Source organism: Physeter macrocephalus, chromosome 16 (genome assembly GCF_002837175.3).
Source record: "Physeter macrocephalus isolate SW-GA chromosome 16, ASM283717v5, whole genome shotgun sequence".
In the NCBI taxonomy this organism is placed as follows: Eukaryota; Metazoa; Chordata; class Mammalia; order Artiodactyla; family Physeteridae; genus Physeter; species Physeter macrocephalus.
The window spans coordinates 74,197,874-74,213,961 of record NC_041229.1 but is presented as its reverse complement, the minus strand read 5'-3'; the positions used below and the strand labels follow the sequence as shown (position 1 = coordinate 74,213,961).

Here is a 16,088-nt window from a genome sequence, read left to right as displayed (position 1 = left end):
CCGCTGGGACTAAACCCCACCCACACACCCTCACCCAGGGCCCTACCTCCAAACTCCGGAACTCCACACTCTGGAGGCCCTCCTTTCCACGTGCTGCCCCTCCCCTCCTGCACAGGTCCTAAGCAGAGGCCCCGCCCCATGCTTGAACATCGCCCCACCTAGGCCCCGCCCCAAGGGCCTTATCCATCTATGTGGGTCCTGAGCCTAGGCCCTGCCCCATGCTCAAACGTCACCGCCCCTGCCTAGGTCCTGCCCCACCCTAAACCCTGCTCCTGCCTAAGTTCCACCCCCACCTAAACTCCACCCCCATAGCCAGAGCTGTTTTTCTTTTTTTTCTCCCTCTTTTACATTAGGTTCTGTTTTACCTTGTTGATGCATTGCTGTTGATTTTTTTTATATGTTTATTTTTCCTAATAAATCTTTTATTTTTCTGATTTTATTTTATTCTTTATACGTTGTTAGTGATTTCTCCTTTTGGCTTGTTCCCCACCCCCTCTATTTTTTTTTCTATTACTGTTGTGATTTTATTTTACCTTGTTGCTGTTGTTTCAATTATAGTTTTATTGTTCCAAATATATTTTTTATCTTTCTAATTTTACTTTGTTTTCTGTTCTTTGATATTGTACTGCTCCTTTTTCTCTTTCTTTCTTCCTTTTTTTCTTTTTTTAACTGCACCACCACGAAGCTTGCAGGATCCTGGTTCCCAGGCCAGAGGTCAGGCCTGAACTGCTATGGTGGGAGCTCCAAATCCAAATTGCTGGACTAACAGAGAACCTCAGACCCCAGGAAATATTAATCGGAGTGAGGCCTCCCGGAAGTCCTCATCTCAGCACCAAGACCGAGCTCTATCCAACTGCCTGAAAACTCCACTGCTTGACACCTCAAGCCAAACAACCAGTAACACAGGAATACAGCCCCACCCATAAAAAAAATAATAATAATAAAAAAACGACAAAAAAATATGTTGCAGATGAAGGAGGAAGGTAAAAACCTACAAGACCAAATAAATGAAGAAAAAATAGGCAACCTACCTGAAAAATATTCAGAGTAAAGATAGTAAAGATGATCCAAAATCTCAGAAACAGAATGGAGAAAATACAAGAAACATTCAACAAGGATCTAGAAGAACTAAAGAGCAAACAGTGATGAACACAATAACCGAAATAAAAAATACTCTAGGGCTTCCCTGGTGGTGCAGTGGGTTGAGAGTCCACCTGCCGATGCAGGGGATACGGGTTTGTGCCCCGGTCCGGAAAAAAAAGACCCACAAAAGCAAACCCAAATCAATTAAGAAAATGGTAATAGGAACATACATCTCGATGATGACCTTGAATGTAAATGGATTAAATGCTCCAACCAAAACACACAGACTGGCTGAATGGATACAAAAACAAGACCCATATATATATGTTGTCTACAAGAGACCCACCGCTACAAGAGATAAGGAAGGACACTACATAAAGATCAAGGGATCGATCCAAGAAGAAAACGTAACAATTATAAATATTTATACACCCAACATGGGAGCACCTCAATACATAAGGCAAATGTTAACAGCCATAAAAGGAGAAATCAACAGTAACACAATCATAGTAGAGGACTTACCCCACTTACACCAATAGACAGATCATCCAGACAGAAAATAAATAGGAAACACAAGCTTTAAATGACACAATAGACCAGATAGACTTAACTGATATCTTTAGGACATTCCACCGAAAAGCAGAAGAATACACTTTCTTCTCAAGTGCACACAGAACGTTCTCCAGAACAGATCACATTTTGGGTCACAAATCAAACCTTGGAAAATTTAAGAAAACTGAAATCATATCAACCATCTTTTCCAACAACAAAAAAATACTCTAGCAGAATAACTGAGGCAGAAGAACAGATAAGTAAGCTGGAAGATAAAAACGTTATGAGATTAGAAATCAGTTAAAGGAAATAACAGTAACAAACACAAATACATGGAGGCTAAACAGTGTGCTGCTAAATAACCAAGAGATCACTGAAGAAATAAAAGAGGAAATCAAAAAACACCTAGAAACAAATGACAACGAAAACACGACGATCCAAAATCTATGGAACACAGCAAAAGTAGTTCTAAGAGGGAAGTGCATAGCAATTCAGGCTCACCTCAAGAAACAAGAAAAATCTCAAATAAACAATCTAACCTTACACCTAAAGTAACTAGAAAAAGAAGAACAAAGAAAACTCAAAATTATAGAAGGAAAGAAATCATAAAGATCAGAGCAGAAATAAATGAAATAGAAACAAAGAATAGCAAAGATCAATAAAACTAAAAGCTGGTTCTTTGAGAAGATAAACAAAACTGATAAACCTTTAGCCAGACTCATCAAGAAAAAAGGAGAGGATGCAAATCAATAAAATTAGAAATGAAAAAGGAGAGATTACAACTGACACCGCAGCAATACAAAAGATCGTAAGAGACTACTACAAGCAACTATATGCCAATAAAATGGACAACTAGAAAGAAATGGACAAATTCCTGGAAAAGTACAACCTTCCAAGACTGAACCTGGAAGAATTAGAAAATATAAAGACGAATCACAGGTAATGAAATTGAAACCATAATTTAAAATCTTCCAACAAACAAAAGTCCAGGACCAGATGGCTTCACAGGCAAATTCTATCAAACATTTCGAGAAGAGTTAACACCTATCCTTCGCAAACTCTCCCAAAAAATTGTGGAGGGAGGAATACTCCCAAACTTGTTCTACGAAGCTACCATTACCCTGATACCAAAACCAGACAAAGATGTCACACAGAAAAACTATAGGCCAATATTACTGATGAACACAGACACAAAAATCCTCAACAAAATACTAGCAAACAGAATCCAACAACACATTAAAAGGATCATACACCATGATCAAGTGGGATTTATCACAGGGATGCAAGGATTCTTCAATATACACAAAATAGTGTGATACACCATATTAACAAATTAAAGAATAAAAACCACATAATCATCTCAATAGATGCAGAAAAAGCTTTTGACAAAATTCAACACCATACACCAGCAAAAGATCAGAAAGAGAAATTAATGAAACAATCCCATTTACCATCTCAACAAAGAGAATAAAACACCTAGAAATAAACCTACCTAAGGAGGCAGGAGACCTGTACTCAGAAAACTATAAAACACTGATGAAAGAAATCAAAGATAATATAAACAGATGGAAAGACATACCATGCTCCTGGATTGGAAGAATCAATATTGTGGAAATGACTATACTACCTAAAGCAATCTACAGGTTCAATGCAATCCCTATCAAATTACCAATGGCATTTTTCACAGAACTAGAACAAGAAATTTTACAACCTGTATGGAAACACAAAAGACGCTGAATAGCCAAAGCAATCTTGAGAAAGAAAAACAGAGCTGGTGGAATCAGGCTCCCTGACTTCAGACTATACTACAAAGCTACAGTAATCAAGACAGTATGGTATTGGCACAAAAACAGAAATATAGATCAATGGAACAGGATAGAAACTCCAGAGGTAAATCCATGCACATATGGTCACCTTACCTTTGATAAAGGAGGTAAGAATATACAATGGAGAAAAGACAGCCTCTCCAATAAATTGTGCTGGGAAAAATGGACAGCTACATGTAAAAGAATGAAATTAGAACAATCCCTAAAAACCATACACAAAAATAAACTCAAAATGGATTAAAGACCTAAATGTAGGGCCAGACACTATAAAACTCTGAGAGGAAAACATAGGCAGAATACTCTATGACATAAATCACAGCAAGATCCTTTTTGACCCACCTCTTAGAAAAATGGAAATAAAAACAAAAATAAACAAATGGGACCTAATGAAACTTAAAAGCTTTTGCACAGCAAAGGAAACCATAACAAGACGAAAGGACAGAATTTCCATTTCTCAGAATGGAGAGAAAATATCTGCAAATGAAGCAACTGACAAAGGAGTAATCTCCAAAATATACAAGCAGTTCATGCAGCTCAGTATCAAAAAAACAAGCAACCCAATCCAAAAATGGGTACAGTGAGGTATCACCTCACACCAGTCAAAATGGCATCATCAAAAAATCTACAAACAATAAATCCTGGAATGGGTGTGGAGAAAAGGGAACCCTCTTGCACTGTTGGTGGGAATGTAAATTGATACAGCCACTATGGAGAACAGTATGGAGGTTCCTTAAAAAACTAAAAATAGAACTACCATATGACCCAGCAATCCCACTACTGGGCATATACCCTGAGAAAACCATAATTCAAAAAGAGTCATGTACCACAATGTTCACTGCAGCTCTATTTACAATACCCATGACATGGAAGCAACCTAAATGTCCATCAACAGATGACTGGATAAAGAAGATGTGGCACATATATACAAGGGAATATTACTCATCCATAAACAGGAACAAAATTGAGTTATTTGTAGTGAGGTGGATGGACCTACAGTCTGTCCTACAGAGTGAAGTAAGTCAGAAAGAGAAAAGTACCATATGCTAACACATATATATGGAATTTTAAAAAGCGGTACTGATGAATCTAGTGGCAGGGCAGGAATAAAGACACAGATGTAGAGAACAGACTTGAGGGCATGGGGGGAAGGGTAAGCTGGGATGAAGTGAGAGAGTGGCATGGACTAATATATACTACCAAATGTAAAATAGATAGCTAGTGGGAGGCTGCTGCATAGCACAGGGAGATCAGCTCGGTGTTTTGTGACCACCTAGAGAGGTGGGATAGGGAGGGTGGGTGGGAGACTCAAAAGGGAGGGGATGTGGGGATATATGTATACATATAGCTGATTCACTTTGTTGTACAGTGGAAACTAACACAACACTGTAAAGCATTTATACTCCAATAAAGATGTGGAAAAAAAAAGGCAAAGGAGAACATCTTTGAAGTAAAGTACAATGTTGGCTCATCCAAAACAAAAAGGTCTGATTTTCAAACTCTATAGGTTCTAAGTAAAGCAAACTACTGAATGCAACCAACACATGCACTGTGAGTAGTGAAATGGAGAGACAGCATAGTAAATTGGCTTTGAGTATGGACCATGGAGTCAGGCTGCCTGGGATCTAATCCTGGCCGCACTACAAATATGGAGAGTTACATAATCTCTGTGTCTCAATTTCCTAATCTCTATAAAAACAAATATATATATGTACTGTTTTTGTACCTACCTCAAAAGAAATTAAATAGAAAGTACTAAGTTAATGTTAGCAACTTCTATTGTTAAATTTAAGTACCTAGAATTGAATGCTAAGTCATTTTCAATAAATGCTCTCATGCAAAATTTCCATACACTCCAGCACTAAATTTCATACACAATGAATTTGATTATAATCATTGTAAAAACATATTTCTAAAAAGTCACTAGGAATCAGGCCTTCTGTGAAATAAAATGAAGACAAAACAAAATAAAATGAGTGCTATCACTATCTTTTTCTTCCATAAAGGAATTAAAATGAGAGCACATCTAGTCTCACCTTACAGAAATCAAAAATGACAAATGAATACATAAATGAACATGGTCTTTCATAAGATGAGAATTTCTAATAGAAATATCTTACTGTAATCTTACTATCACAACAATAAAATTTTGATAATTCATCTAAAACAATCTCTTCTTTGGGACAGTGGTTCTCACATCTGTTTGGATGGTAATGCACAAGCAAGAGAGGGTGCTCTTTACAGAACCCCCAAAATGATGATGCTGTAGTTAATGGCAACATAAGAAAAAAAAAACTTACTAGATTATGGATTGCATATGCATATGCAACACAGATGCATATTCTCTAATATGAAAATAATAACCACAAACCTCTATCTATGAAAAAATCTAAGCAAGACCAATGCCATTTTTTCATTAACATTAATTTGGTACTTGTTAGTAATAACAGTTGCTAACTTCTGAATACCTACTACATGCCAGGGCAGGCAATATGCCAAAGAGACTGAGGTGCATATCTTACTTATAACTTATTTACCTTACTCATAACCGTAGGAGGTAGTCATCATTATTTTCATTTTGACAGTAAAACTGAGGTTTCAAAGAGGTTAGATATAATTTAACTGAAGTTCAAACAGGGAAGGGACAGAGCAAGGACTCAAACCTGTCTGACTCAAACTTTGCACTCTTAACCACAACACTAGACTTCAATGCAATAAAATCTAAAAATTTAAATATTTTACGTAATTAAATTTTATACGAATCAGAAATGATCAATATTAACGAATTTTAAGAATAAACATATGTATCAGTGGGAGGACCATTTAAGAATCATTGCCGAGAATCTAACGTAAGCATGGCAAAAGCTGTTAAAAGAGTAGACCTTAAATGCTTCCAACACAAAAAAGAAATGGTAATTATTTCATGGGACACAATGGAGGTGTTAGCTAATGCTACGGTGGTAATCATTCTGTAATATATTAATGTATCAAAGCAATACATTTTACACCTTAAACTCACACAATATTATGTGTCAATTATATCTCAATAAAGCTGGGGGAAAAAAGAATCACTAAGAAGCCTGCTATTAAAATTATTCTGGAAATTATTCCAAAGTTCCAAATGTAACATGCTTTGGTTAAGTACACAGCTAACAAAATCTAGTTCTAAAAGCTGTAGTTCAAATGAAGGTCTTCTTACTAGGATATAAGCCAACTGTAAAATCAATCACGGGTCAATTAACCTAACTAACAATTCCTCAAAGAGAGGAGATATTTTTAGAGAACATAATTAAGTTTGTAGCCATTCTGAAATTTACTTATTTTAATTTGAGGAGGCACAAGGGCTAGTGTTGTCAAAAAGAAAAAGATAATCCTTAGTCTTTTTAGTTGAAGTGCTATTTGCTAAAGGAAATACTACTGATATATTGAGTTTCGTTTTTTTTTTTTTTTGTGGTACGCGGGCCTTTCACTGTTGTGGCCTCTCCCGTTGCGGAGCACAGGCTCCGGACGCACAGGCCCAGTGCCCATGGCTCACGGGCCCAGCCGCTCCACGGCATGTGGGATCTTCCCGGACCAGGGCACAAATCCGTGTCCCCTGCATCAGCAGGCGGACTCTCAACCACTGCGCCACCAGGGAAGCCCTGATATACTGAGTTTTGTAGCAAGTCTTCTAACACTGCCCTATATGTCCATGATTTCTAATTTCATATTATTGTAATTAGCATATCTATAGCCATAATTGGAAGGACAGAAAACTATATAAAAATAATTCTCATCAATGAGAAGAACAATGAAAAGATTATTCATAGCTCAAACATGTCTAGGTCAATACAACTTAAAATCTTATGATTCTGGAATGAATTTTTACTAAAAGACAAGTGTCTTGAGTCTGCATTGGATAGCTATTAAAGACAAGAAAATCAATAGCTATTAATCATTAAATTTTAAAATAATCTTAAATCAAGCTGTAAAATGCATCTACCTTATGATATGCATTGCCTGGTAAAGTATTTCAGACTGATCAACTCCAAGAACCTTCTTTGCCCCAGCTTTAGCAGCAAACATAGAGAGAATTCCAGTTCCACAACCAACATCCAAAACTACCTGGTGTAATAAAAAAACAGATGTTATGGAGAAGGTCTAATACTTTAAATCCTATTCATATATGATGATGTTTCTGGCTAGGAATAGATAACAAAAATTTAAACTTTACCGATCAGATATGGTAATAATTTCTATTTGGGGAAATTAAAAACATAATTACATTAAGTTGTTTTAAATTCATAACAGTGTTTTGGCCACAGTCTGCTGCAATCAGATGCAACAATGTAAATTTAACAAATGTTTTATATGAAATAAGCAATTCCCACAGACTCATTAAGAGGGAATTAGTCTCTGCTTTTTATTTCCTTATTGTATGTATGCTCTAATTTAGGCTTAGTAATTCTAAATTTTAACAAAAATAAACTTTCTCAAGTTTGAGTGGCAGGAATTAACTTAAGCAAGATAGCCTGATCCAGTACAATTTAAAAATGGTTATAAAGGAATCATGAATGGAATATTACTCAGCCATAAAAAGAAACGAAATTGAGTTATTTGTAGTGAGGTGGATGGACCTACAGTCTGTCATACAGAGTGAAGTCAGTCAGAAAGAAAAAAACAAATACTGTATTCTAACACATATATATATGGAATCTAAAAAAAAATTGGTTCTGATGAACCCAAGGGCAGGACAGGAGTAAAGATGCAGACGTAGAGAATGGACTTGAGGACACGGGGCAGGGGGATAGAAGGGGAAGCTGGGACAAAGTGAGAGAGTGGCATGGACATATATACACTACCAAATGTAAAATAGCTAGCTAGTGGGAAGCAGCCACATAGCACAGGGAGATCAGTTCGGTGCTTTGGGACCACCTAGAGGGGTGGGATAGGGAGGGTGGGAGGGAGGCACAAGAGGGAGGGGATATGGGGATATATGTATAAATATAGCTGATTCACTTTGTTATACAGCAGAAACTAACACAACATTGTAAAGCAATTATACTCCAATAAAGATGTAAAAAAATAATAAAGGAATCATGGATACAGAATATTGCCATAACCCCTCCACTTCCAAAATTACATGTTCAACTCATTTTAATAATACAGGTACAATAAAAACAAATTGGCTTCTAGAATTCAGTAACTTGAGAGTTTAATTTTTTAAAATGATATTCATTATAATTGGTGAAAGAAATAAGAAGAACCAAATTTAAGATGTTATTGGGGACAGGCAGGGAGCAATTATTTATAATCAAGAATTTCATATGGTTCTTCCCAGAACAGTATAGTGAAACCTGCTTGGTTCACAGTAAAAAACAAAAACTAATTACCAAGGAAACACATTCAGCAAAATACTCAGAGGTACACTAGAAATTACTGAAAACTGTAGTGCCTTAAGTCTTTCATTACCAATGACCTGAAACCCTATATACTTGTCTCAAAATACGAAATTATTTCAGTAGTCTCCTACTATAAATATTCACTGAGCATTACTAAGTGCAGGCATTGATCATGGTGATGGGGTACAGCAACAAACAAGACCAAGTCCCTGTCCTAATAGAGCTTACAATCTTATGGGGGAGACAATGAACAGACAAAGAATAGAGAATAAAGAACACAGAATGTTAACAGAGAATAGTAGTGTTATAAAGAAAACTCAAGCACAGAGGTTAAAGCAAGGGGTGGGGGGACATACTCTTTTAGAATCTTAGATAGGTCTGCGAATACTTCTCTGATACGTGTGAGCGGAGAAGGAAATGAAGTAAAGGAGTGTGCCAGGCAAAGATCTGGAGGAAGTGCCTTCTAGCCATAGAAGATATTAAATGCAAAGCACAAGATTCCAGGCAAAGCAAGAAGGACACTGTGGCTGAGCTGGGTGAGAAAGGTTCCTTGGTGGTGAGATCAGGGTTAAGCAGGGGTCAGATCACATAAAGAAGCCCTTGGATTTTATTCTGAGTAATGGGAAGCTACTGTTAAGAAAAATAGAACTAGAATTAAGAATCTATTATATTTTTCAACAATTACGTTTTCACTAGGTAGAACATTCATACAGTTTAAACATCAAAAAGTGTATTTATTTATCCTTCAAAAGAATTTTTATGCATATACAATGCAATACTAAATATGTATTTCCTTCCCTCCTTTACACATATGGAAGCATATTATACCCACTGTGCTACACATTGTTTTCCTTAACAATATAATTTAGAGATCTTTCCATATCAGTTTATAGAACTTCTTTCTCTTATATAGCTGTATAGAATTCCGTATCATGGTTGTACCATAATCTACTGATCCAGTTCTCTACTGATGGACATTTACATAGTTCCTGAAATTTTACCATGACAATCAATGCTGTAAATAACATTATACCTAATCCCATTCATACATGAGTAACTCTACAGAAGTATAAAGGAGTAAATCTATTCCTAGAAATAAAAACACTGGGTCAGAGAGAATATACATATTTGTAATTCTGCTAAACATAAATTACCTGCCATAGGACAATTCTACTCATGAAGACTCCAATCAGCAATGTGTAAGGGCCAATTTCCTCACAGGTGACACTAGCCCATATAATCAAACTTTCAGATTTCTGCCAATATGTCAAGTACAAAATAATGATATACTGGTCTAGATTTAATGTGCATTTTCATTATCATGAGGTTTTGCATTATTTCATATGTTGTAGAGCCATCTGTAGTTCTATGTGAACCATCTACTTATATCCTTTCTCCATTTCTCCAACAAGTTGTTAGTCCTTCTCTTACCAAATTTCTCTTATCAAATTTTATCAAAGAGTTCTTTGTTAGTTAAGATCAGACCTTTGTAATATGACCTGCAATATTTTCTCTCAGCATATGATTTTTCGCTTTTTGATTCTACTTAAACTGATCTTTGCTATGTAGAAATTCTTTACTAACAGTCAAACTTATTAATCCTTTCTTTTAATGGCTTCTGGATTTTGATCATAATTAGATGGACTTAGCCCATATTCTCTCCTATTTCATTCACATTTCCTTCTGGTACATTTACAGTTTCATTACTACATTTTTTTTTTAAATCATAGTATATACTAAGAGGTATGGTTCCAACTTTACTTCTGTTCAGAAAGCTAACCAATTGTCCCAACATTATTATTAAACAGTCTGTGTTTGCATCCCCCCGAAATTGATACGTTGAAATACTAACCCCCAAAATGATGGTATTAGAAGCTGGGGCCTTTCGGAGGTGATTATGTAATGGAGACAGACCAAAACACACAGAGATTTTAGTGAATGCTGTAAGTCCCTGTCTCAATTCATTCAGCACACTAACAAAAATACCATAAACTGAGTGGTTTGTAAACAACAGAAATTTATTTCTCACAGTTCTGGAAGCTGGAAAGTCTAAGATCAAGGCACAGGTTGACTCTGGTGAGGGCCTGCTTTCTGGTTCACAGACATGACTTCTTGCTGTGTCCTCACATGACAGAGGAGAGGAAGGGGTCCCTCTGGAGATCTGTGTATATTTTGGTTTATTTCTAGATTTTTATTCTGCTCCATTAATCTATACAATCATGTACCAATAATTATTCTAATTATAGAAGCTTGGCAGAATTTCTATCTAGTAAAGCAGGTCCACCCTCACTGCCAATTGTTTTCACAGTGCTTCTGGACAATTTTATATGTTTATTTTTGCACAAGAATGAGAAAATCAGATTGTCTGATTTTTTTAAGTCTTAGCATTTTTATAGGGATTGCACTAAAATATAAATTTATGGAACACAGACAATTTTATTTTGTGTTTTCCATTCAGGAACATGGTATGACTTTCAATTTGTTTAAATCATCTCTTATGTTCTTCAGGAGTTTGGGGTTTTAAAAAGTCTTTTTCATCTAAGTCCTGCACATTAGTTAAGTCTGTTTCTACACATGTTATCTTCTGTATTGTTTACTAGTATAAGTGAAGTCTGTTCCATTACATCTTTTTTTAAATTAATTAATTTATTTATTTTTGGCTGCACTTGGTCTTCGTTGCTGCATGTGGGCTTTCTCTAGTTGCGGCGAGCGGGGGCTACTACTCTTTGTCGTGGTGCGCAGGCTTCTCATTGCGGTGGCTTCTTTTGTTGCAGAGCACAGGCTCTAGGCACGCGGGCTTCAGTAGTTGTGGCATGCAGGCTTCTCATTGCAGTGGCTTCTTTTGTTGCAGAGCACAGGCTCTAGGCACGCGGGCTTCAGTAGTTGTGGCATGCTGGCTCAGTAGTTGTGGCTTGCGGGCTCTAGAGTGCAAGCTCAGTAATTGTGGCACATGGGCTTAGTTGCTCCACGGCATGTGGGATCTTCCCGGACCAGGGCTCAAACCCGTGTCCCCTGCACTGGCAGGCAGATTCTTAACCACTGCGCCACCAGGGAAGCCCTGTTCCATTATATCTTGAAAATATAATACACCAAAACTGACTCTAGAAGAGACAGAATCTAAACAGTCTAATTTCTATTGAAGAAATAAGGTTGCCAAAAGGCTACTGCTCTAAGAAGGACATGGCCCAGATGGCTCCAAAGGGAGAATGTGACTGTTCCTGCACATGTGGTCTATATCTGGGTAAGTCAGCACATTTTAACATAAACACTTCACACACAAGAAAGTTTAAAATTGTAAGATGCAATCTATACAACATCACTGCAAACAAAACTATTTTTTTAAAGTTACAAAAAGGATTTTTAATATTTTATATTTTTACATGCAGCATTATTTCTAATATAAATTAAAACAATTTATGGACAATTTTACATTGGGTTTTTGAGCCATTAAAATAATGTTAATAAGGGATTATCTTAGAGAAATTGCTGAGCTACAAAAGCTAAGTACAGAAGGATATGTATCATTTATTCCAATTAGAGTGTGTGTTCTCGGGGCTTCCCTGGTGGTGCGGTGGTTGCGCGTCCGCCTGCCAATGCAGGGGAACCGGGTTCGCGCCCTGGTCCGGGAAGATCCCACATGCCGCGGAGCGGCTGGGCCCGTGAGCCATCGCCGCTGAGCCTGCGCGTCCGGAGCCTGTGCTCCACGACGGGAGAGGCCACAGCAGAGGGAGGCCCGCATACCACAAAAAAAAAAAAAAAAGAGTGTGTGTTCTTTTTTAAGACTATACATACACACACATATATAATTTATATACATATGCATATATATAAAAAATTCTTCTTTAACCTTTTCTGAAGGAAGGAGAGCTTCAGACAAGGAAAGTAACAGATCCAGAATCACAGAGCTGGTAATTTGTAAAGGTAGCACTCAAACATACATAGGTCAATCTGCTTTTTAAAGCCTATATTTAAATTATATTTTTAATTATATACCAACTATTTATTACATCTAGCTCAGATTTAGGTAATTGGGCAAATAAACTAAAACCTGGTAGAATCAAAGAAAGAGGTAGAAATAACAGAATACACTAACATTATTTTATAAAATGATGAAGGAATGTGATTCACTGTTTCTAAAAAAAAAAAAAAAGGAAAAAGAGTGAATCAATTTTAACTTAAATAATCAAAAGCATAAAAAAGGCACCTAACTGTGAATTTCTTCAATGAACTACAAATAGAAATTAATTATGAGTGAGTGATAACACAATTATGCCACCCAAAGTTAAATTAAATCTGAGAAACCATATGGCCTCCACAGGAGCTTTGTGAATTAAAACAATATTAAGAAAGGAATGAAGGAAAGGAAGTAGGAAGGGAGGGATGGAGGGAGAAGGGAAGGAAGGAAGACATTTTAAATTATAAGCACCTTTTTGAAAAATAAATCTCTACCATTCACTAAATAATATGATACAGAAGCTAGTGCTGTGATATGAAATTTGTCTACCTAATGGAGATAAAAGCAAACAAAAACAATGGTAATAAAACTTAAGAAAACATGTTATTTCATATATTTTTAAGAACTATATTTAAATAATTTCATGAACATGTTCTGTCATGGCACACAGAAATTATATGACCTATATATGAAAAATAGTGTGAATTAAAATATTACTAATGAATCCCACCCTAATTACTCATTCTATTTTAACATAACAGTGTTCAAAGTGTAGTGGCACAGGGTTAAGGGCATTAGACTAGGACTAAAACCCTCGTTTGTTTGCTTTTTTTTTAGCTGACTGTTTTAGGGAAAGTCAATTAACCTACTGGTTTCAAATTTCCTCATGTGAAAAACAGAGATGAATACATACCTGCTATGAATACACCATATCGGTATATTGTATAGCAGCAATGAGACAACGTGCTTCAAAATATTCTGTAAATTATCAAATGCTATTTAAATGTGTCGTATTTTTAAATCTGTAGTCATAGTGTAATATAAAGAAAAGTATCGCAAATCATTTAAAAATACGAAAGCTCTAGATTATTTAATATTATAGAAAATTATATCCTGAATATACTTCAAAAAGTTAGAAATTGACACACATAATATTTTACATTACAGTATACTTTTGAGAAAACACAAATGCCAAGCAAAATTAATTACACATTGATAAATTAAATGCAAGCATCTTAGGCAAAGTACTAAGGAAAAACACTCCCAGTTTATTAGTAAGCCCCTTCTGACTTGGGCAGATTTAATCTCTTCAGTAAAAGCAGTAAGTGGAACACAAAATAATTAAACATTCTATGTGTTCCATGGTCACGTATTTTGTCCAAAAATGTATAATATTATATATACAATATTTCTATAAGACTGTTACAAATAAAAAATTAAAAGCAGAAAGGGACTGTGTATAGGTCTATGAACCCAGTAAGATGTGCTTCATATACATAGAAATATTCATAATTACTTAATTTCCCAATGATTAATCTTATGTTTACTACTACTTGTGCCTTTTCAGTATTTTCTTATGTAATATAACACAAAAGTCTATTCAGAGCATATTGAAAAAGAAACTTCTAACTACTTTTACTTAACAAATTCTTATGGCATTCATATCAAAAAGTATTTTTTAAAAGACGGCTCAAAGAAAGAAAATGATAGTGCTTTTATAAAAACAAAAACCATAAAATTTTAGAACCAGAAAGGTTTAAAAAATCATTTTATTTTTAAATTTTTTTTTATTTTTTAACATCTTTATTGGAGTATAATTCCTTTACCATGGTGTGTTAGTTTCTGCTTTGTAACAAAGTGAATCAGCTATACATAAAAAATCATTTTACAAGTGAAGCCCACAGAGATTCACCACTGTCTAAAATTATTATGTAGATGGTTCCTAAGAAGCCAGGCAGGACTAATGATTCCCAGACTAGAACATGGTTAATTTTTATACAACATATTTAGGAAAAAATAAAATAAAAGTCTAGGCAAAATCAAACTGTAAATATAAGGCAACATTTTTAATAGTAACATATTTGCTTTACTGGAAACAATGTGTTTTTTAGACAAATATTAAATAAATTGTTCCAGCACTTGGGTGTAAACATAAAAACTATAAAAAAAATTCTTAGTCTTTGCTGCAAAAACATATAAAAAGCATACAAAAAAGCCAAGTATAAAGAACTGATAAAAACTAATAACTTTAAAAATAAAATAATCTATTTGTCTATAGGGGAATTAGCAAAAACAAAGAAACATACCATCATTACCTCATAGGTAATGCTTTGGCCAAAAGACATCAGAGCACCGTATAAATCTTGCAGGCCCAACTTGGCTAGATCACAAGTGAAACACCGCTCTTAGGAAGCAGGTATGGAAAATGAAAAGCCAATCTACATGATATTCCAAACAACATAAAAATCAGGAGAAGAGATTTTCAACATATAAAGGTTGTTAATCACTGCTGCAACATCACGTAAAGCCCATGAAATAACCTGAGAGAAGTATCTTTTAAATGGAGATGAAAGGGGAATTATAAAAACCTGATGTTACCAATATACATGTTCTTGAAGTAGAAAGAGTGGCGAAAAATTCCCAAGCAAAAGTATATAAGTGGCAGAGACGATAATATATTTGACTAAATTAGTGGACTAATTTCCAATGAGGAGGAACAAAAACAGAAAACCTGAACTTTTAGATAACCATGCCAATGTAGAGAGGGAGGGAAGGAGAAAGTGAAGAAGAAAAATGGAAAAATTCACAAGGGAGGTAAAACAAATGACACATTTTTAACACACCCACCCATATACAAAGTGAAAGATCACCTTTGAAATAACCTGAGGCAGTATTAACACTAACTGCAAAATTTAAAGTAACTCAGGGCTTCCCTGGTGGTGCAGTGGTTAAGAATCCGCCTGCCTATGCAGGGGACACGGGTTCGAGCCCTGGTCTGGGAAGATCCCACATGCTGTGGAGCAACTAGGCCTGTGCACCACAACTACTGAGCCTGTGCTCTAGAGCCCGCAAGCCACAACTACTGAGCCCACGTGCCACAATTACTGAAGCCCGCATGCCTAGAGCCTTGCTCTGCAACAAGAGAAGCCGCTGCAATGAGAAGGCCACACACTGGAACAAAGAGTAGCCCCCGCTTGCCACAACTAGAGAGAGCCCATGTGCAGCAACGAAGACCCAATGCAGCCAAGAATAAAAATTAAAAATTTTTAAAAATAAAGTAACTCATAAAGGGGT

At 35.9% G+C, this 16,088-nt stretch overlaps 1 protein-coding gene across 5 annotated transcripts in view; it reads right to left on the bottom strand.

The window, feature by feature from the left end:
• Nucleotides 1-16,088, bottom strand: part of PRMT3 (protein arginine methyltransferase 3) — a 149,358-nt gene that overhangs the window by 114,222 nt on the left and 19,048 nt on the right. For 4 of the 5 annotated variants that reach the window (XR_008619555.1, XR_008619558.1, XR_008619557.1 and 1 more), the window contains one exon: nt 7,441-7,562. The exons of the other annotated variant lie outside the window; for it this stretch is intronic. Coding sequence is in view for 1 of the 4 variants with exons in the window: in XM_007122975.4 (XP_007123037.1) it covers nt 7,441-7,562 (122 nt within the window). In the remaining 3 variants the exon portion in view is untranslated. The remainder of the gene's footprint in view (nt 1-7,440; nt 7,563-16,088) is intronic. 5 annotated transcript variants of the gene reach the window in all.